This window comes from Crocodylus siamensis, chromosome 11, assembly GCF_052110815.1.
Source record: "Crocodylus siamensis isolate JL-2025a chromosome 11, ASM5211081v1, whole genome shotgun sequence".
Taxonomy (NCBI): domain Eukaryota; kingdom Metazoa; phylum Chordata; order Crocodylia; family Crocodylidae; genus Crocodylus; species Crocodylus siamensis.
This window is the reverse complement of record NC_143405.1, coordinates 27,260,571-27,286,967: the sequence shown is the minus strand read 5'-3', so window position 1 is coordinate 27,286,967 and position 26,397 is coordinate 27,260,571. Positions and strand designations below refer to the sequence as shown.

At 46.9% G+C, this 26,397-nt stretch overlaps 2 protein-coding genes across 6 annotated transcripts in view; one reads left to right on the top strand and one right to left on the bottom strand.

Annotated features, from left to right (window-relative positions):
* Positions 1–4,813, bottom strand: part of CIMIP2A (ciliary microtubule inner protein 2A) — a 65,333-nt gene extending 60,520 nt beyond the window's left edge. The window contains exon 1 of the mRNA XM_090023050.1: positions 1,081–4,813. The gene's annotated coding sequence lies outside the window, so the exon portion shown is untranslated. The remainder of the gene's footprint in view (positions 1–1,080) is intronic.
* Positions 4,814–4,990: 177 nt separating this feature from the next.
* Positions 4,991–26,397, top strand: part of RNF123 (ring finger protein 123) — a 126,885-nt gene continuing 105,478 nt past the window's right edge. For 2 of the 5 annotated variants that reach the window (XM_090023037.1, XM_090023034.1), the window contains exons 1-12: positions 4,991–5,128; positions 9,012–9,129; positions 9,709–9,793; positions 12,678–12,757; positions 13,917–14,014; positions 16,125–16,179; positions 16,507–16,592; positions 17,607–17,693; positions 18,639–18,706; positions 20,600–20,725; positions 21,439–21,553; positions 25,532–25,636. In XM_090023037.1, the coding sequence (XP_089879163.1) occupies positions 9,048–9,129; positions 9,709–9,793; positions 12,678–12,757; positions 13,917–14,014; positions 16,125–16,179; positions 16,507–16,592; positions 17,607–17,693; positions 18,639–18,706; positions 20,600–20,725; positions 21,439–21,553; positions 25,532–25,636 (987 nt within the window). In that variant the 5' untranslated portion in view covers positions 4,991–5,128; positions 9,012–9,047. The other 3 variants (XM_090023036.1, XM_090023035.1, XM_090023038.1) reach the window with 3 other exon arrangements.

Here is a 26,397-nt window from a genome sequence, read left to right as displayed (position 1 = left end):
CCTAGGGAAAGTGCCTTTATCACATGGTAAACTTCCTTCTGCTTCAATAAGGAAAATGTCCTTATTTATTCTACTGTACAACAGTATTCTCCTAGAAGAAGGGAGATCTAAATTCAAGTCTGCTCAGGATAAGGACACCTTAAAATGTGAGTTTCCCACCTTTTGTGCAAGAGCTTTTAAACCACTAAGCCGGGAAATAACAAATACGAAAGCCAAGTTGGAGGGAACTTCGTGAAGTCACCATGGCCTTTGCTCAAGACAAGATCAACCACCCCAGCTGAGTGCATGTCTAACCTGCTCTTGAAAATTGCCAGGATAGAGTTTCCACGTGAGGAAGAAAGCTCGAGATTGTGGGCAGCACTACATTGTGTAGAGAGGAACACCTTTCTCCCAGCAGAAAACTGGTTCAAGTAGGGGATGGGGAATGGCACAGAAAGAGTTCTGGAAAAAAAGAAAGCTGAGAACATTTCTAACCAGGAAGCGGTCTCTCCTCCTACACCAACTTGAACAGCTTTATGCTTTTGTGCCAATATCTTAGTTTTTTGTTGTGTCCCCTCCCCGTGCCCCCAGGGAAAAGTACGAAAGCGCTGTACCAGCTCCAGTGGCCCAGGGCAGGCGGTCAGGGAGCCCTGCGGAACCTGCTGCTGGCACCAGATGCCTCCCACCACAGAACAGAGTCAGTTGGATAGTTCTAGCCATAGTACAGGAGCAGATCCACAGCGGGTATAGTGGTAGTCATACTCCTTTCATATCACACAGAAGCAGCAGCCAGGGACTTAGGTTGATCTCCTGATTTTTATTTATTTATTTATTTATTTATTTTTAGAAGAGAAGCATTATGTTGGCCCTTTTCTAGTCCCCTGGAATTTCACCCGTCTTTCACTATTGTGCAAATATCATTGCTAGGGGCTTTAAAGTCCCTTCTGCCAGTTCCTTCAGCACCCTGAGACAGAGTTCATCAGGCAAGTTTCACTTGAATTCAGTTAAGCCAATCAAAGCTATTACAGTTTCTTTCATTATCTTTGACCTCTCTCCTTCCTTGCCTATGCAATTTTGATTAGATGCTTAGTTGCCACTTACCTTTTTTGTGAAAAACAAAGCTAGAGTATTTGTCAAACAGCTCCTCTTTCTTTGCATCTTCTTCTGTTAATGGAACTCCTTGGCTTTTTAGCAGTTGATTTGGGAGCAGGGAGAGGGGGGCAGCACACAAGAAAACACTTTTCTGACCAAAGTATTTATAGAATCCAGTTTTCCTTAACTTCCTTTGTCAGGTGCAACTCATTTACTTCCCCGATTTTCTCCTCCCAAGTTCTTGCTTTTGCACAGTATGCTTTCTTAGAGACTTATGACCCAGTTGAGTCTTCCATACGCATTCTATATTCCTACCAAAGCCTGTTTAAGTTCTGTCTTAGGCAGAAAGCTCCTTTAGTGATCTTTCCCCCAAAAGCTATGCAGTTCAAAGTCCAAGGCCACTTTGGATGTGGAAATAGCTCTGGCCTATTTCCCGCATGCTTCTTTGTGGAGATAGTTGAGAGATCCAAGGGATTTACTTCTGGACCTCAAACTCTCCAACAACATTTCTAGCTGTACTGGACTCTGTGATCCAAATGCACTCCAACAGACCTCAGGCTATTTCTGATGCCTTCTTTAGGGTCTCCATTTTGGAGATTTGTAAAGCAGCAACTTGGAGTTTGCCCAAATGTTACTGAAAATGGTATGGGTGTGAGAGAAAATAGGAAGGGCACAAACAGAAAGAGGAGACAAGGAAAATGGGAGTGAGGGGGATGAGGGAGAAGAAAGAGAAATGGGTTGAAGACCCTGGAAATTCTGCCCTGCTCACCAGGAATGCAGAAAGAGAAATCCTGCCTGTAGGTTGCTGGGCAACATGGTCTCACTGATAAGAAGGACTGTGGTCACAAGCCCCTGTGACCATCAGCCAGGGCCAGTGCCCCAGCCACAAAGGCAGAGGTAGAAAAGCTCAGGCCCATGAAGATATTAGGTGATCCCTGTTTCTTCAACACCTTCATGACCAGTACTGCTAACAGTGACAGTCATTATATTGTGCTCAAGTAGAAGAACATTGATTAATCAAATATACACATTTGGGTATGTGCATCTATTCTCCAGTTCTCTAATATGCAAAAGGCCTTACCGAATTACCTCAGGTTTACAAAACATCTCGTCCCAAGGGCCTGATGCTATATAGAAGGCTTAAAGCAAATAGAAGTGGCCCCTAATAATTCCCTTCCCAAAGCTGGGAAAAGGACCATATGCAAGCCCAGCTCCCGGGCAGAGGGTAGATCAGACGCAGGTCTAGAGTGTATTGCCCTCTGGCTGTTTCCTGCTTCCTAGGGTGCGAGGCTGGAACATCAAAAGGAAGGCATGAGAGAGAACAGTTCTAAAAAAAAGTCTTACTTACCTGGGGGCCAGGCAGGGTCCTTCATGGCTCTAGAACACAGGGATCTTTCTCCCTTAGTGCAGAGTGGAGAACTGAGAATTAAGCCTTCAGGTCTCCTACTGCAGCAATTGTGATTTATAATGAATGTCCACATACATAAGGAAAAAGTCTGCCTTACTCAGGGCAGGTCTTCAAGGATAGTGCCAATCATGGGAGCAAGGTTTGTGGCCAATGCTCTCAGCTTGACTGGATTAGCCTACTGAGCCTGGTTCTGCAGCAAACTCTTCCGATTTACCTGCAGCAGAGCAAGAGCTACATCTACAGGTGTGACTGTTTGCCTTGCTCCTCTCCCAAGATCCTGAGACATGAAGAGTGCCTTCCCATATAGGTAAAACAAATAAGAAGTTTGTGTATAAGCTGCCAAACTTGAGTAGCTTAGCTAAGACTTTGCTTCTGATGCCCCTGACTGCAGCAGCTGATTTTGTCCACATACATTTTTGAAGGTGCCTGGCAGCCCAGCTAGGCTTCTCAGAAGCAAGCTATAAAAGGATCGTCTATGCTTTAGGCAAGGTGAATATAAGCATTGTAATGGGTGCCACCTGCAAAGATGGATCTGGGGCCCTCTAGCAGTCACTCCAAGACTATTTTGCATTCTGACTTACTAGGGTACTGCCCTGTCTTTGCCTCCCAAATTGGTGTTATCAATCTTAGCTTACCCCCACACCAACCAGCTTAGCCTAGAGTACCCTTTAACCAGGCATTCTTAATACCTCCCTACTGCCCTGCAGAAGTCTTCCCCCATACCTCATGGCTAACACAGACAAAACCATCAAGTTGTTACAAGTAAGATGACCAACCAACTCTTGCCCCTCTCAATCCGGAAAGTGCCTAACACATCCAAAGCCACCACTGCTAGTTGGCTATCCTATATCAGCCTCTCAAAGCTACCTTACTGCCTGTATTTTGTAGCCCCCATTCATCAGCCTAGAGCCTTCCCTCAAAGGAGCTCTGCTCCACACTGTGATCTAATTCAGACAGACTATCATAGATTCCCAAGTTCTCCTTATCCTAGTGCTTCAGATAAATTCTTCCACAACCCCAGCCTAGGCTAAACTGACTTCTCAACCCAAGAGCCAGGCTCATATAGCCCCTAGGCTTCACTTCTGGTCACCTCTCCCTCTTATGATAAAGCACAGGAGTTCCTCAGTAGGGCTGTGTGAAATGTTGCTGGCTGTTTCATTTCAACACTGTTTCGACTCATTTCAAGGTTGAAACAGCAAAATCAAAATGAAACAAAGGACTGCGAAACAGCCTAGATACAAAACAATGCTAGTCAAAATGTTTTGACCACAGCACTGAGGAAAAGAACTCAGCCCAGCTGGGCTGACTTCCCATCCCCAGCGCTAGATGGCATTGAGGTCCAGGAGTCAGCCCAACTAGGCTCCTTCCCATCCCCAGTGCAGTCCAGCCTGGCTGACTCCTTGATCCAGCATGCTCTAGGCTGTTTTACACAGCCCTATTCCTTAGTAGTAGTCTGCAGGCTTTTATCTCAGCTGTATGTGGCTTACTTGCTCTCTACCGGTTGCCTGCAGGAGTTGCCTCTTTTTAATCAAGTGAAATAGACTTCACCAAATGGAGCAGATCAGCAGTGCCATGATGTGTACAGCATAGCTGATCCACTTTGTTAAGCAAAACATAAGTTATCCCTGTCCTTGATGGTGTGGGATATGTGGGTGATGTGATCTCCCCACTTTCACTGCTGCCCCAGGCCTGCACTATAGGTCTGAAGCAGCTGGGAAAGATGCTTCCACTATCTGCCAGCCCCATGGGACTGGCTGGGTTAGGAACACCCTGTCCCAGGTGGAGATTTCCAAGCAGGGAAGCCTTTTTTCCACTCCCCAGACCCATTTCACAGGTCTGGGTGAGCAGGGAAAGGGCCACAAAGGTCTGCTGCAATAAAGCAGCAGAATCTATTACTACTTCTTCTTGTGCCGCTGGTGTGGTACCTGTCATGTGGTGCAACAAAGGGCAAGGACATCTATTTGTGCTGCCTTAAAAAAATGTTAGGCAGCACAAATGAGACTATGGACAGGTAATATCTATCTCCACCCAGAGGAATGCCTGGTACAGAAGCCTGTTACAGCATCTTGATATGAAATGTCACTTTTCTCCCCCCCAGGTTATAAATGGCACCAAGTGCTACGACCAGGATGCCTATGCTCAGGCGAACGGAGGAAATGACTTTGCCCTTATGGGTCCTGCTGTGATAAGGCACCTTTCCATGCAGTCCGGCGGAGGGAGGCAAGCCCTGCTCCTGCATGAGCGAGTGAACCGGTGAACCTGAGGCACGGGGGGAGATCGAGGACTGGGGACTTCGGCGCAAGGCGGGTCGCTCCGGTCTCTAGCAGACAGCGGCGCCCAGCGCGGGACCTGGGAGCGCATGCCGCCCGGGGCGGATCGCAGGGCGGGGGGGCTCGGGCCGGCAGCTCCTCGACGCAGCCTGCAGGAGGGCGGCGACCGAGCTCCGGCCCCCGCTCGCCCCGGGGAAGTCAGGCCCGGCTGTCAGGGCGCCTCGGCAGGGAGCAGCGCCCAGGTCTCCCGGCCGCCCTTGGCGCTGCCCCGAGGGCCAGCAGCTCCGCCCCAGCCGCGAGGGGCCTGCGGCCGCCCCGCCCCGCGGCCTGTCCCTGCCGAGACGCCGTAGCGGGGCGGGCGTTGTGAGCGGCGCCGCCGGTGAGTAGCTGCGGCCGGGCCGGGGCCGGGGACCCCGACGCGGGACGGCGCACCACAGCGGGGCCGGGCTGGCCCTGGCGCGGCCGTGGTTTTGTTGCTCGTCCCGGGTCCGAGCCTCCCGCGAGGTCTCCGCCAAGGGGCCCGAGGGGGCAGCGCCCGCGGAGCTGGGCCTTGTTCGCGCGGCTCCTGCGGGGCTCCCGGCCCCGCTGTCCGCAGTGCTCCGCGCTCGGGGCCTCATGGAGAGGACTGGAAGCCGGGACGGGGCTGGGCGCCAGCGCCCTGCGGCCGAGAGTGTCTTCTCCACGGAAACGAGGACTCCGGGCTTGGGGCGGGGGAGCTCGTCACAGTCACCGAGGAGCAGAGCAGCAGGCGGCTGATCTGGCAGAGGCTGCTTCGGCGGCTGACAGGCGTGACACTTGTGGTGCGATACAGGCTGCTTTAGCGCCACACAACGCGGCCGTGTGTGCGCTCGGGATGTTTGTCGTGTTGCCTAATCTTTGCTGCAACAAGACGGACAGTGCTTGGCCCTTCCTTCCCTTCAGAGGAAGGGAGGGAGAGCAGTTGGTCCCCTAAAAGCCTTCCCTGCAGTGACCTGTCGGGGAGCCCTGCAAGGGCCAGCTGTTGCTGTTCCTACCAGGTGGCAAAGGTGACAGAAGAGCAGCAGGGGCAGTCCCGCTCACCTATCAAGTCAGGGGCAGGCAGTTATGTGTGCCCACAGGGCACAGCCGTCACCACCAGCCCCGACCCCAGCCCTGGACTCGTCCTGGCTGGAACAGACCAGCCAGAGCTCACACAGGCAGCCCTCAACCCAGCCTGCCCTGCGCCTGCTCCCAGTGCCCGCCCACCCCGAGCAGGGGCTGTGGCCAGGCAGAAGCTGCTGCTTGTCTGGGAGAAAAGCGGCCCCTCCCCCTCACCACTGCCAGGCCCTTCTCGCTGCAGCCTCCCAGAGTTCATTCCTTGGGCGGCGTTGCAGCTCCTCTCTGCCACCATTGCCACTGCCTCCAGGCTGCCTGGCAGGGCAGCGGTGGCGGTGCAGAGGAGCTGCAGGACAGCCCAGGTGTGGGCTCTAGGCAGCAGTAAGGGCCTGGCAGTAGCAGACTAGCATGCCAGGCAACAGCTTCTGCCAGGCTACTGCTCAGCATGGGTGGGTGAGTCTGGAGCAGGCACTAGGCAGGCCTGGGTCAGGACTGTGCGCATGGGTTCTGGCTAGTCAGGAGCTGGTCTGCTCATTTGGGCCAAGCCTGGAGCAGGTGTGGGGCAGGCTGGGATGGAACTGTGTGTGCTGGTCCCACTGGGCTGGAGCCAGCGGCAGCAGCAGCTGGAAGGAGCTGCCACTGCCTGGGCTGCCTATAAAGTAATTCTCCTTTAGCAAAAAATTCAGAACAACCACAACAGGTCAGAATTCTTTTAACACTATGAATTCCTGTATGAAGCTTCTAGGTTTATGTTTGAGTCTCATTTGCGCACCCAACAGTGTTAAGACTGCATGGCTTCTTGGTACCCATGAAAGGATCTCAAGACACTCCAAGGTACCATGGTACCCAGTTTGAGCATCAGTGTCGTAGTCTGTGTTCCAGTGATACTGGGAAGAATCATATTGCCACTCTGAACTTCCTTTTGCCTCCAGAAAATAAAGAGTCTATTTCTGGAAGTAGGCAGTAGATTCTAGTTAAGAGCGGTCTCGGTTTGCTTTCTGATATTGCATCAAAGATGGATATTATGCTTATCTGGTTTTTGTCCTTTTTAGATAAAGTTTTGGCAGTGGCAACCTTGTAGAGGGCATATCGCAGAGCCACCTGCACTAATCTAGTTGGGAAAACTGGTCGCATTTGGCAAGGAACACCAAAAGAGAATGCAGCAGATGGATAGCAGTGCATGTCCCACGTGCATGATGTTTTTCTTTTTAGTGTTCAACTAGATCTGTATTTGTACTGCCTGTTGATCTGTCAGGCCTTTGCAAAAACTGAGCAGCTAAACAACATCCTTTGCTGATGGTAGTTTTTTGCCACGCCATCTTTTTCCATTCTGTCTTTCAGGAAGTTATTAGACCTGTCGATAACAATGGCTCTGGCAGTAATCTACAGACACTGGCTTCTAATGTTTTCAGGCTGAGAATTGGCTGTTTGCTTCCTGTAGACTTAACAAGTGCTTGGTCACCGTGGCAGCACCTCACCTTTTTATGGTGTTCCTATCACATTTCCTTAATGCTCCTCTTATGGTGAGGGGAGCAAGGAGAATACTTGTCCTTAGAAAATCTAAAATACTCTACAATGTTGGTGGTTTCTTTTCAGTTTTCTTCACTGTTTCAAAGCATTCTGATGGATTAGAATAAGCCAGTACAGCTCTGGAAAAAGTGAATTGGATTCCCTGTTTAGAATTCTTTGAGCTGTTTCGGCATTAGCAGAAGCAAGTTTAACATTGCCTTGCGTGTTTAGAAAGCTTGCATAGTACAGGCTACCATGTGTAGAGTTTGAAAGGTATGCAGTGTTTGTACTGCAGTAGTTTTGTTCTTCAGTTCCTACCAGAATCTCAGATAAAAGCCACTTTGTGGTTTTAGTACAGCCTAACTTTGAATTATTTGTAATGTGGTTTTTAGATAATACTCTAGTGGAGTGGGTAGGCAGTTCTCCAGTTTTCCTTTCAGCTACCTTCTGCACCTGATATGGTACTGTCTACAACAATGAAGCATATACTTGCTTCATGCTACCTATACCTTTGCTGTATCCCTCTGCTCCATTTCTTTAGAACATAAAAACAGTGATGTTTATCAAGTATTTGCCCTCAAGGGAAGATTATAATGATTTTCCCCCAATGTGCTGCTTGCTCATACATAGGGGATGGCTTATAATTGATGTCTAGAGTACAGCCAGCTTGCAGATCTGTGCTTTTTGACACCTGCCTTTTTAAACACCTGGGGTGAAGGGTAGAGGACTGTTTTAGTCTCTGATTTGTGTGCGTGATGCACTCAAATATAGGAGGTATTGCTTGAAGTGTCTTGCTTCTGTGTTCTAGTGATCTTGGGAAGGCTCAAATCTTCAGATAAGTGCTAGGTTTTAACTTTATAAACATGTCACATCTATTTCTTTTGCAGCTAAATGAAATTCTGTCTCTCAAAGCCTCTGAGTAACCTCGGCCCTCCCATCTGTTTTGCAACCATGGACATTCTGCTGTAGTCACGTTCAGGCTTCTTTGTGTCCTCCCCCGTCTTGCTGCCTACACCAGCTCCTGCTTGAAAAGTTAGCAGATAGAAAAGCTGTTGGGTATCAATATACTTGTATCAAAGAACAAGTAGAGAACATTGCCATGTCCAGCGTGGGAATATTTTATCTTAGTACTTCATTATAAGGCTGTTCTGCCTACCGCCTTCAAAGAGAGATTTCCACAGGGGGCTTTGATGTATTACAATAGCCCTACCCCAACTCATTAGCTCAGAGGAGGGCAATTATCTTGGGCAAAGGGCTGCTTACTGAATTTTGACAAGCCGTTGAGGGGAGAGGCAGCCAGGGGCAGATAAATATTAATTTTCTAAATTTTTTAGGAGCCCTGTAGGTCGGATAGACTGGCCTGGCGGGCTACATCTGGCCCACAGGCTGCATTTTGCCCACCCCCGCATTAGCTCCAGCTGTAACTCAGAATGAAGCTTGCCTGGGAGATTCTATGTTGCTGCAGCCTGGAACATGTGTGGTAGAATGGGTTGGAGAACAATGGCTGGTACTCTTGTGGATTGATTCAGTGGCCTGGGATAGATGCTGGGAAATATTGAATTACAATGTGTTGTGACAACTGTCTCACTCTTTCCTGACCCTCAGGTGAGATTAAGGTCAGGTTTAACTTACTACTTAGTTAACTTTCCAGTAACAGAACATTCTGCATTTGGTTTCAGCTTTGAGTGTAGTGGCTATTCTCACGGCTGTGAAGAATGACGTCAAGAGGTGCTGGGACAGCCTTTGTCCGGAAGAACTACAGGCTGAGTACTGAGCTGGAAAAGCCTAAGGTTACAGGTATGAGTCGCATGTGTAGATGCTGTTTGGGAAGAATGCCAAACTGTTTCTAGAATGACCTGTGGACAGAAGTAGTTAAGTGTTCCTATTCCACACTGGGCATCTTCTTCCTTAATTCCACTTACTCATCTGTTGATGCCAAATCCTAGTCATAGCCCCAACTTTCCATGGGGAAGTTAACTCTATTTAAAAGCAGAGGTGAACTGCAGTGGTGCCAAGTATTCAAGTGTCTGAGCTAGATGTTGCCTTAGTGCAAAAATTACAGGCTGGAATTGTGCAAATCCCCTGTATAGACAACAACTGTTAAGGCACTTAAGGATCTTCTCCCTGGGGACACCTTGTGAAATTTTGTGTTTTGGGGAGGGCTTTTGATCAGACTAGAGGGGTAGTGGTTGACAGTATCCCACATTCCAACAGCTTCTTAGAGCAGTTCACAAATATCTGCAAAAGCTTTAAATGACACCAAGAATGAATTGTGAAATAGTTGGAGACCTCTTACCCATCCCTGAAGGAGGTCACCTCAGATCATCTTTACTTCTGACTTACCATCGTTCATTTTGTTTTTTCTGTTCACTGTAGGAATAGTGAATAGCAAACTGCTGAATACCTATCTGCATCGTGTCTTTCCCAGTGCTGATGGGAGCCTGCCAGCAGCAGCTTACAGGTACTAGACTCCTGATCCATTTAATGGCAAGTGAAGCTGTGCCTGTGATCCTAACATATAATGGCGTGTTTAACTGATAGGCTCTTTCCAGAGTCCCTGTGTGACAGGGCCACGGTGATGCTGGCACCAAGACAACCAGATCAGAAAACAGCATTGTATTGCAGAAGTGATTTCTTTGTTTCATATTTAATGGCTTCTCAGACAACTTGGCTTAAAGGGCTTGATTTTCAGAATTGTGCATGTATATTTTGGCCACAGCTTACTTACAGACATACTGTAAATTTGGTGATTGCATATATACATGGCTGGCTGGGCATTTATTTGATCATTTGTGTGCAAGTTTTCCTAATTTGTTTATGCAGTGGCAGTAATTTAAAATACAAAGTGCAGAAGTCATGAAAGCTAGGCATTCAGTACCTTTTAGTTAGATATGATGCTAGATTGTTATACTTAAATGCTGTGACACTTTCTATAGCAATAATCTTTTCTTCTGCTGCCTTAGCAGTAAAATATGGTGTATTGCCCTTTTTGTTACTAGATATCATCTGAAGGAAACTGTGAAGAACAAAAGTAAAGCTAGACCCCAAATTACAGTGTTGATTTTCCCTTCCCTGTTATGTTTTCGAGTTTGTTTTTATGTTTATGTGTAAGAATCCCTTGCATTCTGTCTTGCAATTGCAGATCATGTCACTTCAAAGGTGGTGAGATTGGTGGTCAGTGGGCAGCTGTATGAAGAATTCCTCCTGCTGGCTGTTTGTATTTAAAGAACTGCTGGGTTCACATTTCACATTCTGTACTTAGATTCTGAGCTCATAGTTGAGCTTTAGTGCTGCTAAAAATTGCTTTTGACCCATTTGCTTTTGGCAAGCAGACATTATAGGGGAAGATCTGTCATGTTACTTTGCCACTAGCTATCCCAGCCAGTGTGCACTGGAATGTTGCATTTGCATGTGTGTTCCATTTTCAGAACTATGGGTTCCTTTGTCTGCTGATTTGAGCCTTAAGAACATAGGGACGGACAGGCAGGGAAAGAGGATGTGACCCAAAAATGGCTTCTGTTTGGCCAGCCCTGTTCTGCATTTGAGTTGAGGTGTGTAAGCCTGTTACCTGAACCCAGGTGTTAACACCTCTCATATTTCAGCTAATGCAAGTTGCCATGCTGGAAGAGCTTACATAGTTTGCGACTCTAGCCATGGTCTAAACTAGTGCTTAGTAAGTGTTTTCAAGCAGTAGGCAGAAATGATTCAGCTCATGTCCAAGGTGGGCTGGTTCAAGGACCTGGCAGCTGCTGCCACCACTGCATTTCCCTGTCATCTGACTGCAGTTTGGGCAAAGTTCCCTCTGTCCAGCCACAGTGTGGACAAAGCCCCCTACCACTAGAAAGTCACTAAAGTCTCCTGTTTCCGTGTGCTGGATCCAGTGGCTCCACACACAAGTATAGCAAGTACTTTCAGTGCCAGGAACAGCTGTGGGGGAGTTGAGGGGGAAAACTGTGTTGATCACCAGAAAGTGATGCGGGAGAGGAAGAAAAGGCAGAATCTTACCTACTAGAGCTCTCCTCATTTGAGTGGCAGCTGCTACTGCTGCTGCTGTAGCTGTATGAGCTCAGACTGCCACTGAGGGACAGGCAATGGTACAGGCTCCCTGGGGGGTTCCTTTTGGTGCTGTCTGCCCTCCCACCCTTGGGAGCAGGGCTGTGCTTCCCAGGGCAAAACCTTCCGGGGGGGATGATGTTATTCCCTCTCCACCCCCGAATACACTGCTGGGCATAGGGCTGCAGCTGCTGGGTTGTTCCTGCTGTGGCAAAGAATTCTGGGAGGAGGGGCATACCCTGTAAGTTGGTGCCTGGGGTTGGTGCCCAGCTTGACTAGCCATAGCTATGTTGCTGGCTACATGGGCACTGGCTTTAACTATGTATGGAAGAAGGTTCCATGAGGCTACCTCATTACTCTCCTCCAGACCTTTTCTTAAACTCTTTTTTGTGATATCTGCAAAGTCTTGATCATTCTTAAGTAGCAGTCGGCACATCAGTGGTTTCTTGTGTCAACCAGCATTATCTTATTGTTTACTTGTTCCCTCTCATCTGTCTGTCTCTCTATCTGCATAGCTCTATTGTCTCTCCTTATTTATTCATGTTGTAAGTTTCTTGGGCAGTAATCTATTTCTTAATTCTTTGTGTATCCCAGTGGTTCTCAGCTCACACCTCAGAAAATGTCAGCCTTAGTTTTCATTTTTTCTGAACTACAAAATAATAACAAGAAAGCAATTCTTCTGTTGCAAAGACCTCAAAGACCACAGGAGGCCAGAATGTTTTAACATTATGGTTTCTTATCTGAAATCTCTGGGTTTATCTTGTGGCTCATGTATGCATACTTAACAGCCCTAACATTGTGTGGCTTCCCATAGTACCCTGGAAAGGATCTCAAGACACCCCAGGGTACTTCTGTGCCCTGAGTGAGAATCACTAGTGTATACAGTGCTTAGTCTGTGGGGTTCTCATCTGTGCCAGGGGTACTATACTAATGCAAAAATAAATGTTAATAATCCAGCTGACCAGTTTTACATTACTCCTTATATGGGTTTCTCCTGAGCCCAGTTGGCAATCAACAAAAAGATCTGAGAGTCTTCTGTATGTCAGCTACTTTCTGTGCAGATACTATTCTTATATGGTTCAACATTTGACCCTGCCTCACCTTGGGCAGCAGGTTCCTTGGCTTAAGCTACATAACATAACACAAGTAAATGTAACTTACAAGTAGCAGTGACAGTGAAAGGCAATGTGAGAACACTGGGGAAGCTCTGATTTTGCAAGGCCTGTAAGGCTTGAACTCTTTAAAATGTGGGGAATTGGTGAGTCCTCTGAAAGGTTCTTTTTCCTTTTCAGAAAACCCCTGACATTCCAGAACCTGCAGGAGCACCTTGATCGTTTGCTAGCAGAGGACAGTGGTTCTGATGATAGTGGAGGTAGGAGATGCTGGGTGTTTAGTCCTGTTAAAGATTCCTTGTGTACTGCTGTAGTGGGGGAAGGAAGGTATCTCATGGGAGAGTTTCTTAAATGAGATTCATTCCTTACTTGCTTTCTTTGCTTCTAATCTTTCATCTTGCGATATCCTATGTATTAAACACTTGTGGGCTAACCATATGGCAGGTCAGTTTATAATTGTAATAGCCATATTTCCTTATGGGGAGGCAATTGCAAAGCAATGGACTTCTTGTTTAGTGAGGTCTGGTTTGGGTAGAGATTGGACACTTCTTATTACAATGACATAGCACGTCTTGCCAGGAGAAATGGTGTGTTCCATTCTAATTGTGGAATGCCATGCTATGTTGATAGAAGAAGAATCCAGAGAATGACTCATTTTCACCATTCTAATTGCATTCCCTCTGAGCCCTGACCTACTGCCTGTTGGATTTTATCCATTCTCTTAGGAATTTGTTTCTTTGAGTTGGGCAAGTATTTGCCAGAGCAGCATTTCTCAACCCGCGAGTTGCAAGAAGATTTTAAAGGGTGGTGGGAAAGTCTGAGGGAAATACTGCAAGGCTGCATGGAGGGAGGAGGGTGCGGGGTGATGAGCATACAGCAGGGCAGCATAAAGCAGTGGCAGAGGGAGGAAGGGGGCCAGATGCAACAGCTGGAGGGAAAGGAAGGAGAGAGAGATGCACACTGTGGGTCCAAACTGGGTGTGGGTCAGGGCAAGCTGATAGTTATGCTGTTGGGTCCCATTGTGAAAAAGGTTGAGAACCACTGTGCTAGAGCATATTCAGACAATGCCGCTAAAGAAGGGAACATTTTGCACCTTGTGCAGTTTGATCTGACCTGTGCCTGTTGATTTGACTTTGTTTTTTCGGCAGGGGAGTAGGGGGCTTAACCTCATCTCTAAACTGTTTGAAACCACTTATTGCCCCTGAGACTGTAAAGACAAATGTGTCAGGTATTGTGTAAAAATTGGCTTGTGAGCTGGCTGCTTCTTGGCTAAATTCTGATAATACTAGTGACACTACTTTACTGTTCCTACTCAATGTCAGAATTCAGCTCTAGTTTAGCCAATAGTGTCCATTCAGTTATTGTATTCTAAATGCACACAGCATTCTCTGATTGGTTTTTCTGCAACTCTCATTTCAGATCAGATAGTAGATGGGCGCCTTGGGCCTCCTACTGTGGTGTTGGACCACACAAGTGGTTTTGAAGGGCTCCTGCTGGTTGATGATGATCTTCTTGGGGTGAGTGTGACAAGGGGCACTTTGTAGAATGGATCTTTGTGGCTTAAAGTGTGCTGTCTTTGGGCCTCTTACAGGAATTTCCTCACCCCAAATCCCTGTTGCCATCCTTTTGGTGTGTAGCGATGATGCTCTTTTTTTACTCAAGGGGGAGTCTCTAGCATCTTGAGTGAAACAGGCTCTCCTGGAGAAAAAGTTCTAGCAGTGTCTTAAAGCTGCACTCCTTGGTGAGCTGCTTCTGCTTTCATCTTACTTCACTATATGTTTTTTTTTAGAGTTTTGAGACTCTGAAGTTGTTCTAAGTTGTTTCAAAGTTACCTCAAGATTTCATTGCATTTTTGCCTGTATGCTGTATTACCTTGGTACTGCTAGGTAAGTTGTTGAATGTGTAAAGAAATCAAAGACAATAAACAGAACTGCTGGATATGCAAAGGTCTAAGGTCAGCAGGACCAGGACAGACTGTTCCTTTCTCCCTCTGATCAGTATTCTTGTTCTTCCCCCTGGGCTCCTAGGACCATTCCTTTCCCCTTTATCCTGTGATCCATCAGGGAGAAGCTACACCGGTGCACTTAACTTGTCCTTACATTTCCACTATCTCTTTGACCAGATGTCCCTGCTGCTCCCATTTGACTTCCAATTACTGTAGCTTTTGTGTCCCTCACAGACTCTTTCAAAGACTAGATTGATACAACCTAGTGGTAGTTAGCTCCTCTGGGCATTTATAGATGTTGTCCAGGAGGTGGCAAGGGGAGGGGCGCTTTGATTAGTGCAGCTCCAAGAGTCGCACTAATTAAAAGCACCTGGAACATCATCTGTATCAACATTACCATACTGAAAAATGGCATTGGGGTGCTTTGAACTAAAGCTCATCAAACAAAATTCAGTTTAAAGAGCCCCACCACCATTTTTCAGTGCAGGGATGCTGATGCACATGACACTAGAGTGTGCTGGAGCATGGCAATTACTATCCTCTAGCAGACTTGATGAATTGAATCTGCTCTGATGCACTGTAAATACAGCGCGTCGGAACAGCCTCCCTGAATGTGTATAGGAGCCCTCTTTCTCCAACGTTGCCTCCTTGTACCCTGGTCTCATTCTAGGGTATGAGCTCCTGTGCCTACATGCTCTCTTGCTCTTTCTCAGGGCTTTGCTGTTCCTTGCTCTCACAAGGGAACATGCCCTGGTCTTCTCTCAGCCGTTCTTGCCTCTCTGTTCACCATCTCATTCCCTCTCTTCCCCTGTATTAACAGCTAATTCTCAAATCAAACCAAATTAACATAAGTAATTTCCCCTTTAAAATGTTTGCCTTGTCTGCTCTGGTGACGTTCTTTTAGCGTCAGGAGAATTTGCAGAGGGCAATACAGTAAATAGGGTGGAATCACTGGCCAGCTGTATTGAGCCTGTAGCCTATCTAACATTTAGGTATCTGTCCCTCTTACACTCAGCAGTGCTTCCCCTTTTTCCTTGCAGGAGCTGCATCTGTATGTTCTCATTTGTTAGGAACCAGCTTCCCCCACTGGGCTGTTATCCCACCAGCTGAGCTCTGCATTCATTTGACTATAACAGGCACTATGGACTACACAAACCTAGATCATCTAGATCAGGGGTTTTCAACCTTTTTTGATCAGTGTACCCGTGGTGGCTGGATGTGGAGCAGTGTACCCTCAGTGGCCAGATGAGGGGCAGGGTGTGGGGAGTGAGTAGGGGGAGTGGCACACGGCCAAACATGGAGCGGCAGCAGCTGCTGCACGCGAGCTTTCTTCACCCCTCGCATCCAACTGGGTGGCCAGTGCCTGCATGGCAGCATGGGATGGTGCGTGGCGGCGCTTCGTCCCCACTCGCCTGTGTGTACCCCCTAGGGCCTTCCCAAGTACCCTCTGTTGACAACCCCTGATCTAGATGGCTCTGGACTAGCTGCTGCTAATGGCTCTAAGTCTGTTTCTGGGATCCTGAGAGCCTAGACACTGCCTTTTCTAGCAACTCTCTCCCATTTGAATTGGCTGCATTCACTGGGACAGTCCATGGGAGATGGAGGGCTAGGCCAAAGGAAGCGGCGGTTTTGTTTAGCTGTAAAAAAAAAAAAAAAAATTGTTTTTTTGTTCCTTGGTTCAGGTGATTGGCCACAGTAACTTTGGCTCCATCAGGGCCACAACCTGTGTGTTTAAAGGTAAGAAATGGGGTGTGGAAAAGTGGGGCATGGAGAGAATGATGTGGAAAGAGCAGAAACCTACAGAAGCTATAGTAGGTTAGACAGCTTGAGAGGTCAAGGAGTTGGGGATATACTGCAGCTTCAGACTGTAAATGCTTAAATTCCTCCAGCTGTTTCTTGAGGAACAGAAGGATGATTTTGGAGGGATTGGGTTTGACCTGGTGTTAACTCTCCAAGACCCACCCTTTTCTCTACTGCATTGGTAGTATAACCATATCATTTTTGTAGAGATGTGCTTTGAGCTAGTATAAACTTGCCCTTGTTCCTCTGTGCTACTTCTTTTAGGGAAATGGATCTACGAGGTGCTCATTTCCTCCCAAGGCCTCATGCAGATTGGCTGGTGCACTCTCAACTGCAGGTTTAATCAGGAGGTATGGTAATTGCTCAGCATAAGGCAGAACTGCCCTCAGCTTATTCTCCACCTTAACATGCAAGCCAGGATGAATGCAAGTGAGCTGTAGATCTCTTCCATAGAGACTGGTCCTAGCATACTATTCCCTGGAGAGGCCATACCTAGTATAAAAGAAGAGATCTAAAAATCTGTTTCTGTTGTGCATTTGGTGAATTCTGGTGCAGTGACTGAGCCTTGTAAATCTGTCAGGTGTATGCTAGGCTCTTGCTTGATAGTCATGGGTACAGCAAATATTGTATTTCCATGTACATAGGACTTTTCTGCTGTTCCCTCCTTTAGTATCTTGGTAGCAAAATCTACAGGTCCTATGGAAACATTACTGGCATCTGTAATATATATGGCTCTTTCCAGTGGGTACTACAAGGCCTGGTAGAAGTACGCCCTTGCTGGAGGGTCTGTCCTTCTTGTCCTGGCCATGTCTTCTTTAAAGTTGCTGCACCTGTTTATCAGTTGATGGGCTGACCTGCAAGTTTTCAGTATTTACTTCTTGACGCATGATTCTTGAGAAGAGGTATATATGGGAGAAGATGTAGAGCAGCATAACATGGTATGCTGGTAGAGTGCTGAGTGCATATTTGTTAGTGTTCTTGTTTTGAGTTAAGGGTCACTAGGATGGAATGTGTTTTTAAAGGAGAATATTTGGTATGTAGGAATGTAAATACCACTGAGAGAGGATCTTTGCAGATACTGCTGAGGTGCAGGAAAGTGCACCCTTTTTCTTTTCTTCCCTCCCAGGGAATGATTGGTGAGACCTGTTAAATCAGATTTATGGGGAACTTAGGTGAACTCCTAAAATTTTGGTTAAGGACTCTTCTTCCTCCAGTGTATGCCGCTGAGTGCTTGAGGGTGTGTTCTCTCTGTCCTGTATCTACTCTCCCTTGTGACTGCTGCTGCTGGGTGTGAGGTGCTGTCTCTGCTTCATGTTCATAGTTCATTATGAATCTTTTATCTTGGGGTCTTCTCTCTAACACAGGAGGGGGTTGGAGACACTCCAGACTCATATGCATATGATGGAAACAGAGTACGCAAATGGAATGTAACCACCACAAACTATGGCAAAGTAAGTACCTCCCCCGAGTCATTTCTGGCTCTGAGAATGCTCAAACCTTTACTCTTGAACCGCTGTGACTTTGGAATTGAGCTTTATCCAGCTGCTATTATGCTCTGGACATCAACAGTGATGTGGAAATATTGAGAGCAAAAGATTCCAGAATGGGACATGCAGCAGCTAACAGAGTATTCAGGGAAGAAGTCAGAGAGAAGGCCACTGGTGCTTTAGAGATGCAAGAGGGGTGCTGCTCTCAAACTACACATGCACCTTCTCCTTTGGGACTTCAACTGGACAAAAAGATACTTTTCCCATTTCTGTTTCTGTTGGGGAAGGGTAGAGTAAGAGGATGGCTTTGAAAGCCTTGTATGTTTCAAAGCAGATGGTTCCCCACATTTTTCTGTGTTCTTGTGTGCGTCATGCAAAATCTTTTCCTGACATTGCAGTTCAATAACCCCAGATGTGATCTTGGGGAGGCAGGATTTTGGCACTGACTTGAGCTCTTGGGGAGAGTATTGCCTCTGTTGGGTCAGTTCAGTGCTTGGGCAGGGCTATATGTACAGCTTACTCAGCTTGCTATTGAACAGCCCTGATGCAAAAATTCCCAGCCTAATATGGCTGTTGTTGGAGGGCTATTTTTTTTTGTTCTTTTTTTTAAGAGTGTTACTCGCTTATGCCTAATTCTGAGTGGTTCATGGGCTTACTGCAGCCATGGTGAGAGGTCTTCTCTTAGTGATGGAGGAAAGAAAGAGCCTGGCCAGTAGTGTGCTTGTAACAGCCTAGAAATGTATTACATAGCTATATGAGCTGGTACAAGAAGGTCTTCCCCTGCCCTTGTAGAGGATGACAAAATGAAACTGGGAAGTAGGGCTTTCCTTTGGTTTGAGGGTATCTCATAGTAAGATGTCTGAGCTTGTGGAGAAGTCTCTCTAACCAATTCTCCTTCTCTTTCTGCAGTCCTGGGCAGCAGGAGACATTGTCACCTGTTTGATTAACCTGGATGAGGGGACCATTGCTTTCTGCCTGTAAGCATCTTTGTGCTTTCTGCTGCATTGATCAATTCTCTGTAATATGATAAATGTTTTTGCTCTGATCAACAGATACTGTTAAGACTTGACCTGAGCTGCTCCTGCCAACTTAGAGATCTTTTGAGCCTTTTGCCAAGCAGCCAGATTGGTATGATGCTTATCCTTTCTTTCAGGTTCCCAGTAGAGTTCTGGAGTCGAGATGGTTTGTCTTCTGAAGAGTCAGCTTTGAGTGATTAATGCCCAGATAAGCCTAGCCTGTGGGTTAGCAGCCCCACCATAAAGACATGTTTGAGCTGCTTAAGGTTATTTGGGTGTTTGAAATACTATCGTTCTTAACTTTGGAGTGAGCACACCCTCTCCAGACAGAGAATTGTTGGAAGGCATTAATGTTGCTGGTCCTCCAACCATGTCCTCACTATTGAGTGAGTAGGTTGTCAGTCTGGGTGAAAGCAACACTGACAGTCAGTTAACCTAGGTTCTAAGCCAGTTAACCTAGGTCGAAAGTACCACCAAATATCCTATTACCATATTTAAATGAATCAAACACAATCCTGAATTTAAGGCAACCCCCAATAATTAGATTCTGTACTTGGAAAATGTATAAACTTGTTATTATTTCCATGTATAGAATTTAATTATTGGAGGATTATCTTAAATTCATTCCCGTCCCCTGCCACTGCTTTTCCCATTGGAGAGGCGGGTAGAATTAGGCAGGCAGCGGGGAGAGCAGTGTGGGGGAAGGGGAAGCAGCTTGTGCCTTCCACTTGTCTCCGCCCCCCAATGCACTCGCGCACGCGCACACACACACACATGCACACGTCCTCCTTGCCTGCTTCCTTGTACTGGCTCCCTGCACTCTCAGGCTCCCTGCCCCCACTCTATGCTCCTTCGTCCTCTGTCCCCACCAGTGCCCCTTCCTGCCACTTACCCTTGCTTTGGTGCCAGCAGGTTCTGTCTCTGCTCTGGCTCTTGACACAACACCCAGAGCCTGGCCTCAGCTTGGCCTGAGGCAGCAGGAGGGCTGGCTCCCAAGGAGGTGAAGGGGTGGGAAGGAGAGGCAGAGGATTGAGGGGGAAAGGCAGCAGTGGGATGGACCCAAGGTGGTGGTAGGAGGATGGAGCCACTGTAGGTGCCTGCCACACCCCTCACCGCTGCCTCATGCTCAGTTCCAACTTAATGGGAGGAAAAATTGTCATCTTGGAATATGATGTTAACTTCTGAAGTTAACTCTAAACTGAAGATAGTTTAACACAGCTCTGGGGTTCAGTTTATACAGTCACAAGAGGACATCTGCTTTTGAAGCTTTCCCCTAGCAGGGAATTTGTTAAATTCTCAAGGCTATAGGTTTCCCTTGATGGTGAATGGATTTTTGTGCCATCCCAGTATTGATCTGCATAAACTCCAGCACAGTCAAGTGTGCGAAAAGGCAAAGTTTTGACTTATAGGAATCTGAGGAATTCCATGCCCTTGGTGAGGAATCTGAGCCCATGGGGCGTGATTGAGATGAATGGGGTACTTCATAGCTCTGGGTGCCTGTTTTGGGATGGGCAGATGTGGAAAAATACCATTATTACTTCAGCCTCACTTATTATTTTCAGGATTATCTTGGTGCTAGAAGGGTTGGTGGCTTAAATAAGATTCTGGAATGCAAATCTGCGACTGGGGATTAATTCCATGAAGATGCAGTACTTGGCTTCTGATTTGTATTTCATTATTTCAGAATATGGTATTGTACATTTCCATCTCATTGTATGAGTCGAGAAGAAAAACCTCTGGTGTATTGTCTCCTTCTCCAGATACATTGTCTGTGAGGTGGATGGTTTGTTCTGCTGAATACCAAAACCTCCTTCATGCTTGCTGAACCTCAGGGACTGTTTCCTCTTCTTTCAGGAATGGTGCATCTCTGGGGACAGCTTTTGATAACATCACCAGAGGAGCTGGTATGGCTTACTTCCCTGCAATCAGCCTCTCATTCAAGGAATCTGTTGCTTTTAACTTTGGCAGCCGTCCACTCCGATATCCTTTGGAAGTGAGCGGGGGGTCCCAAGAAGAGCCAACACCTGCACAGCTCTGGATGAGTGGTGCTGCATGTGCAGGCCCAGCTACATAGCTGATGAGACCTGCCTTTTGCTCATTCCACTTGGTATGCAATTGGGCAGGAAGGGAATAGGGTGCTGTTAATCATCCCTTTGGCTGGAAGTTGAGGGGGAGTGGCAATACAAAAGGCATGCATGCCAAATCAGCTCTTCCTGGTAAAGACTATCCATTATGGGTTGTATTCTGCTTAAATGTGCAGAGCCTACTAGTAGCTAGTTTTGCAGCTGGCTATTCTGGGTTGCCTGAATCCCTCCAGTGTCTTCTGTATCAAAGTTTAGAACTGCACATCAGCCAAGATCATAGTCCTTCAGTCCAGGCTGTGGGTGCTTTAATGCATCCTGTGGACATAGGAGGAGTGTTGCTGCCTGCACTCTTGCAGAAGGGTTATGAATGGCAGCTGAGGGCTTGCAGTTTGTTCTTTCTTAGGAGTCTCTTGGTATGCCTGTTCTCTGCTTAAAATGTACTAGTGGGCAAGGTGCTGTCTAAGACATGACGAGAGAGCACATGGAATATATAAAGCGGTGCTTACATGGCAGTCGTCCTGCATAGTAGATGGGGCAGAGCTCCTGAAGTGGTTTTTCTAAGGAACAAGTTGCATTCTGGCAGGTGGACTTTCCTTAATGCTCTAGCACTTATCCAGTGGAGAGTTATCGCCCCCTACAGGACCCACCCTGCGCAGACCTGGTAAAGGCACACAAGCTGTTGGGCTACCTGAAGAACGTTATTCGCTTTGGGATAGATGTGGCGGTAAGCTGGTGTCATTGGATGGGATCGTGAGGCAATGATGCTGGGAAATATAGCCTGACAGTAATTTTAAGAGTTCCCAACGCATTTTCTGTCTTCTGTGAGTCCGCCAATTTTAAAGCTCTTAAACTTGGAGGAGGATTAACTTGCTACGGTGGAGGGAGGGACTTCTAATTATTCTATCTTGGGTTATGAGAAATTGTTTGCTTCACACTTTTCTAAACTGGAAAGTATCATCCATGTTATCAACCAACAGGACTGGAGCTAATTTTTCTCATATGGCTAAAACCATACAAGTTATATTTGCAGCTACAGGATAAGCACTTTTTGTATCTTCAGCTTTTCACTGAGTCCCTTAATCCAGCTCCATTAGGCCAGTTTCTGACATACCCATCTTGGCATTAGTTTGCCCCACACTGGACAAATTGTGAAAAGAACCTGCATTCTCCAGGATCAGTCAGGAGAGGAAGCAGAAAACAGCCATTGTTCTGTAACTTCAGAGTCTCTAGAGATTGGAATGAGTAGGCATTGTTCTGGGACTGACTTAGATTTATCAAGGCGACAGCCTGGATTTCTCTTGGATGCCAAGTTTATCCACTGTAGGTGAGTTTGACCTCCCTACATTCTACATAGAGGATGATGTTGTATCCAGTCCAGTCAGTGGCAAGGGCTAGATCCAGTACAATCTTCTTCATTTGACCTAATCTTTTTCAGAAACACTCATTTAGAATCCTAACAGTTTTGGACAGCTCTCTTCCCCCTTTTCAAAACTGCTTGTTTTCTTTAGTGACTGGGATTTACAGAACTTAAAACAGTTTTTATTTTGCATATACAGAGCCAGAAAAAAGCTCCAGCTTTCTTAAACTGTTCTGTTAAATGTGTAGTTTAACCAGATCATATGCTAGTTCAGGGCTATCAGCCAAATGCAGCCTGTGCAGCCATCACATTTGACCCACAGGGCTCCCCATGGGCATGACTACAGCTGCAGGATAGCTGGATTGGGGATGCACCCCCTCTCTCACAGATGGATCAGGGCTGTGCACCTCCCGTTCCTCCCCACCGAAGGCTGGATCAGAGCTACACCATGCCCCCCCCTTCTTCCCCCTGCACCTGTGGGGCTATGTTGGGGCTGGGTTACCCCTGCCTCCCTCTGTGGGGCTGGATGGGGCCTGCTACACCCACCTTAGATCCATCCCTCGGACTGACTAGGCACTGCCTACCTGGCCTGCCGAGCCAAAAGATTGAGTACCATTGTGCTAGTTTACAGAAGTTCCAGAGGCAAAGATTTCTGTGACATCTTTTACTGGACCAACTGTATAGTTGGGAGAGCTGTCAGACAAGCTTCCAGGAATCAAGGGCCCTTCCTCAGATCACCTACGTCTGGTAATTTCTGTCAGAGAGTACTGTCCTTTACGCTTGAATCACTATAACTTCCGTGTATAGCTTTATCTAGCTGCAAAGATGCTCTGGAGATTTTGCAATGGACATCAGTAGTGACTTGGAGGAATGAAGAACAGCAGATGCCAGAAGAGGACATATGTAGTGGGTGTCATCTGAGGTGTCACCTAAGAGTGCACTTGATGCCTGAAAGCTTGTCTAGCTGTCCTCCCAGCTATACAGTTGGTCCAATAAAATGTATCACAGAAATCCTTGCCTCATACATTTCCTGGACCATCATGGCTACAACTTTCCAACCCTACTAAAAGTTCCAGTTTACCCCAGTTTGTGGTGATATAGCTAATACCACTTATATGCTATCCTGGTTGACCTGGTATTGGTTTGCTCAGTCAAGTACATAATTACCCCTGGGAAAAACACAAGGTAAGCTCCACAAGTGTAAGCTACCATGAGATAAACTGCATACAGATGACACCTACATTGGTAGCCATTTACTCAATGCAAACAGGCTACCTGTTCCCAACCACCTAGTGGTCTAGCTCTGTAGCATTTACAGCAGGGTGGGCAAAATGCGGCCCACGGGCTGGATGCGGCTGGCCAGGCCATTTTATCCAGCCCTCGGGGCCCCTAAAAAATTTAGAAAATTAGTATTTATCTACCCCTGGCTGCCTGTCTTGTGGCCCTTGATGGCTTGCCAAAACTCAGTAAGTGGCCATCCACCAAAAATAATTGCCCACGGAGGCCAAGTCTACCAGTAGCAGTTATCCAGTGACTCCATGTTTGGAGTGGACGTACTGGCCTCTTCTCTGGAGCCTTTTTTAAGGAATGGAGGCAGCTTGGGTGCCAACAGAGGTGTAGCACCAGCACCTCTCAGGCCTTAATAGGGCTTTGGTAGGAAGGATCATGGTTATATGGCTGATTACTAGAGGAATTGTCATTGAGATGAGCACAAGCTCCCTAGCTACTGTATCATACTTAACAACACAGACTGAGACACAGGGCTTTAGGCTGCCTCTATCAGTTTGTCATCCATCTTTTACCAACACCCTCTAGGAGGAGGAGAGAAAGTGGAATTGTAGCCATGTTGCTCACAATCCTTCCCTCAGATTTTTGTGTAGTGCTAGAATAGGATGAAGTCTGGTTTGTTGCTTAAACAATAAAAACTTTGGGGGGGGGGTTGACCAAAATGGAAATTAATTTATTGGTAAAAAACAGAAAAGAACCTTTATTTTGGGTGGACTGTATCATTTTATTAGACCTAAACTGAAACATTTAATAGAAAAAGGTTGAAATATATATATATTTTGTTTAGATTTTCTTTCAAATGTTTTCAGCCATAATAGTTCATTCACATTTGCCCAGTTCTCCTAAGCACCCATGGAACCTGTGTATATTTGACACCACTGTTGTCTGCTATTTGCTAGATTAGCATTGACCTTGTCACCCTTGATTTTGTCTATGGCACTTTTATAGGGTGTTTTGGATATGTTCCTTGTGGTGATTTGAGGGATTCCTTTGGTTAAGAAGTGCTTGAAAATAATAGGGAGTGGACCCTTGGGCCCAAGAAACCCTTTTATTGTCCATTGTTCCTGTGTTTATCCCCTGCCCCCTACCTTTTCCAGAGATATGTAATGTTGAATGAAGTAGAGGATGCACCAACAACGGGCCTTCTACCCAGCTATGAAAAGTAGTACCTCTGGATGGCATCATGTTGCTGGGTTGAGTTGCTTTATTGCTCCTTGCAGCATCTCTGTCCTGGGAAATTTCATCCAGTGCTATTAATCTGGCATCAGGACCTCAGCAATCCTCCTACAGCATAAGTGAACAATATCCCTTGGTAAAGGTATTTGGAGGAAATTTTGTTAAATATACCACTGACTTAACAGGTGTTCCTAGTTCTAAATGTAGACAGTGGACACATCCCCACATGCAGGGGTGTGTGGTTGCTCCAACAAAAATAGCATCAGCACAAATGTGTGCGTCTGTTTTTTGGTGCTGCTAATTTGCAGTGCAGCAAACGGGTACATGTGTGCTGTGTGCAGTTTGTGGTGCTTCAAACTGCTTTGTAGCATCGCAAACGGCATGTGTGCACTCATGGGGATGTGCTTAGTGTGGCCGTTTTGGGGTAGGGGTTCATTAAGTGAGTTGTGTTTGAGAGCTGAATTTGACTCCTGTATTGGAAGATTTAGAGCTAACCCAAGCACGTACTGCTAAGATATCAACCATGGGCTCAGGGCTAACTTGGAAAAGTGGGATTGGCCTGGCTGTTTGAGAAATGTGACTCCACAGTGGAAGTGGGTATAGTTTGATTACTGGCGAAGTGTTCCTGAGTCAGAGATGGGAATATCCTGTTTTGAAAAGCTCCTGGTGAGGGCAGGGTAATATATACATGTACTCAACAGGCTTCTTTTACACCTTGCAGCTTCTTTCCAGTGCTAATATCCTCTTTGCAAAGTGGGATATTTTCCTAAGAGACATGCTGAGCAAAGAGATGCTTTTTCCTTTGGGTGTACATGGTAAAGGAGTTGTGGGTGGGTTGGGGTTAGTTCAGTGCTTTATATCTCCCTGGATTTGTTGTTGCAGGAGGGGAAGCTGGTGGAGAAAGATATTTCGACATGGCAGCTGCAGGGAGAGCCCACAGTGCTGATTACCCTTGCACACATCTTTAACCACTTTGCCCCTCTCATGGTGAGTTCTGTGTGGCCATTTTGGCATATGCATCCATTTTAGTTGCTCTTAGAGGTACAGCTAAAGTCTACTGCGCTCTCCAGTAACACAGCTGGGAGAAGTGATATGTCTTGACACCGATAAATTCGCTATCTTGGAGTTATTTGTCTAGGCCAGTGGTGCTTGACATTTTTCCTTAGGAAGCCAGATGGGCAGTGCCCTGTCTGTTCATGGGCTGGGTGTGTTTGGTGGTCTAGTCTGGCCCCCAGGGTTGGTGTGGTGGGGCCCCATCCAGCTGTGTGGGGGGGTCCAGGGGGCAGCCTAGACCTGATTCAACCCTGTGGGGGGAGGGGTTGTGGTCTGACCCTGATTCAGCCCTATGGGGAGTAGGTGTGATCTGGCCCCAGTTTTGCTAGGAAAGGGGAACAGGGCATGGCCTGGCCGCAAACTGACAGTGCGGAGAGAGGGGGATATGGCTTGGTCCAGAACTGGCTGTGCCAATAGAAGGGGTGTAGGGAATTAGGTAGCAGGGGAGGGTGGCCACTGCTTCCCTGCTGCCAAATTTTCCAATCCATCGGCAGCCCCATGGTTCAGATGCAATGGCTCTTTAGGCCGTGTTTGGCCTACGGACTATAGTTTGAGTACCCCTGGTCTAGACAATTGCAAGCTGTCCTTATGTCTTAAGTAGTCCTTGACTGGTCGCTCCTATGGAATAGCCTATCATGAAACAGGGTTGATACAGTGGTGTTAGAAGGTGAGTGAAAAGACTTCGCATTCATCAG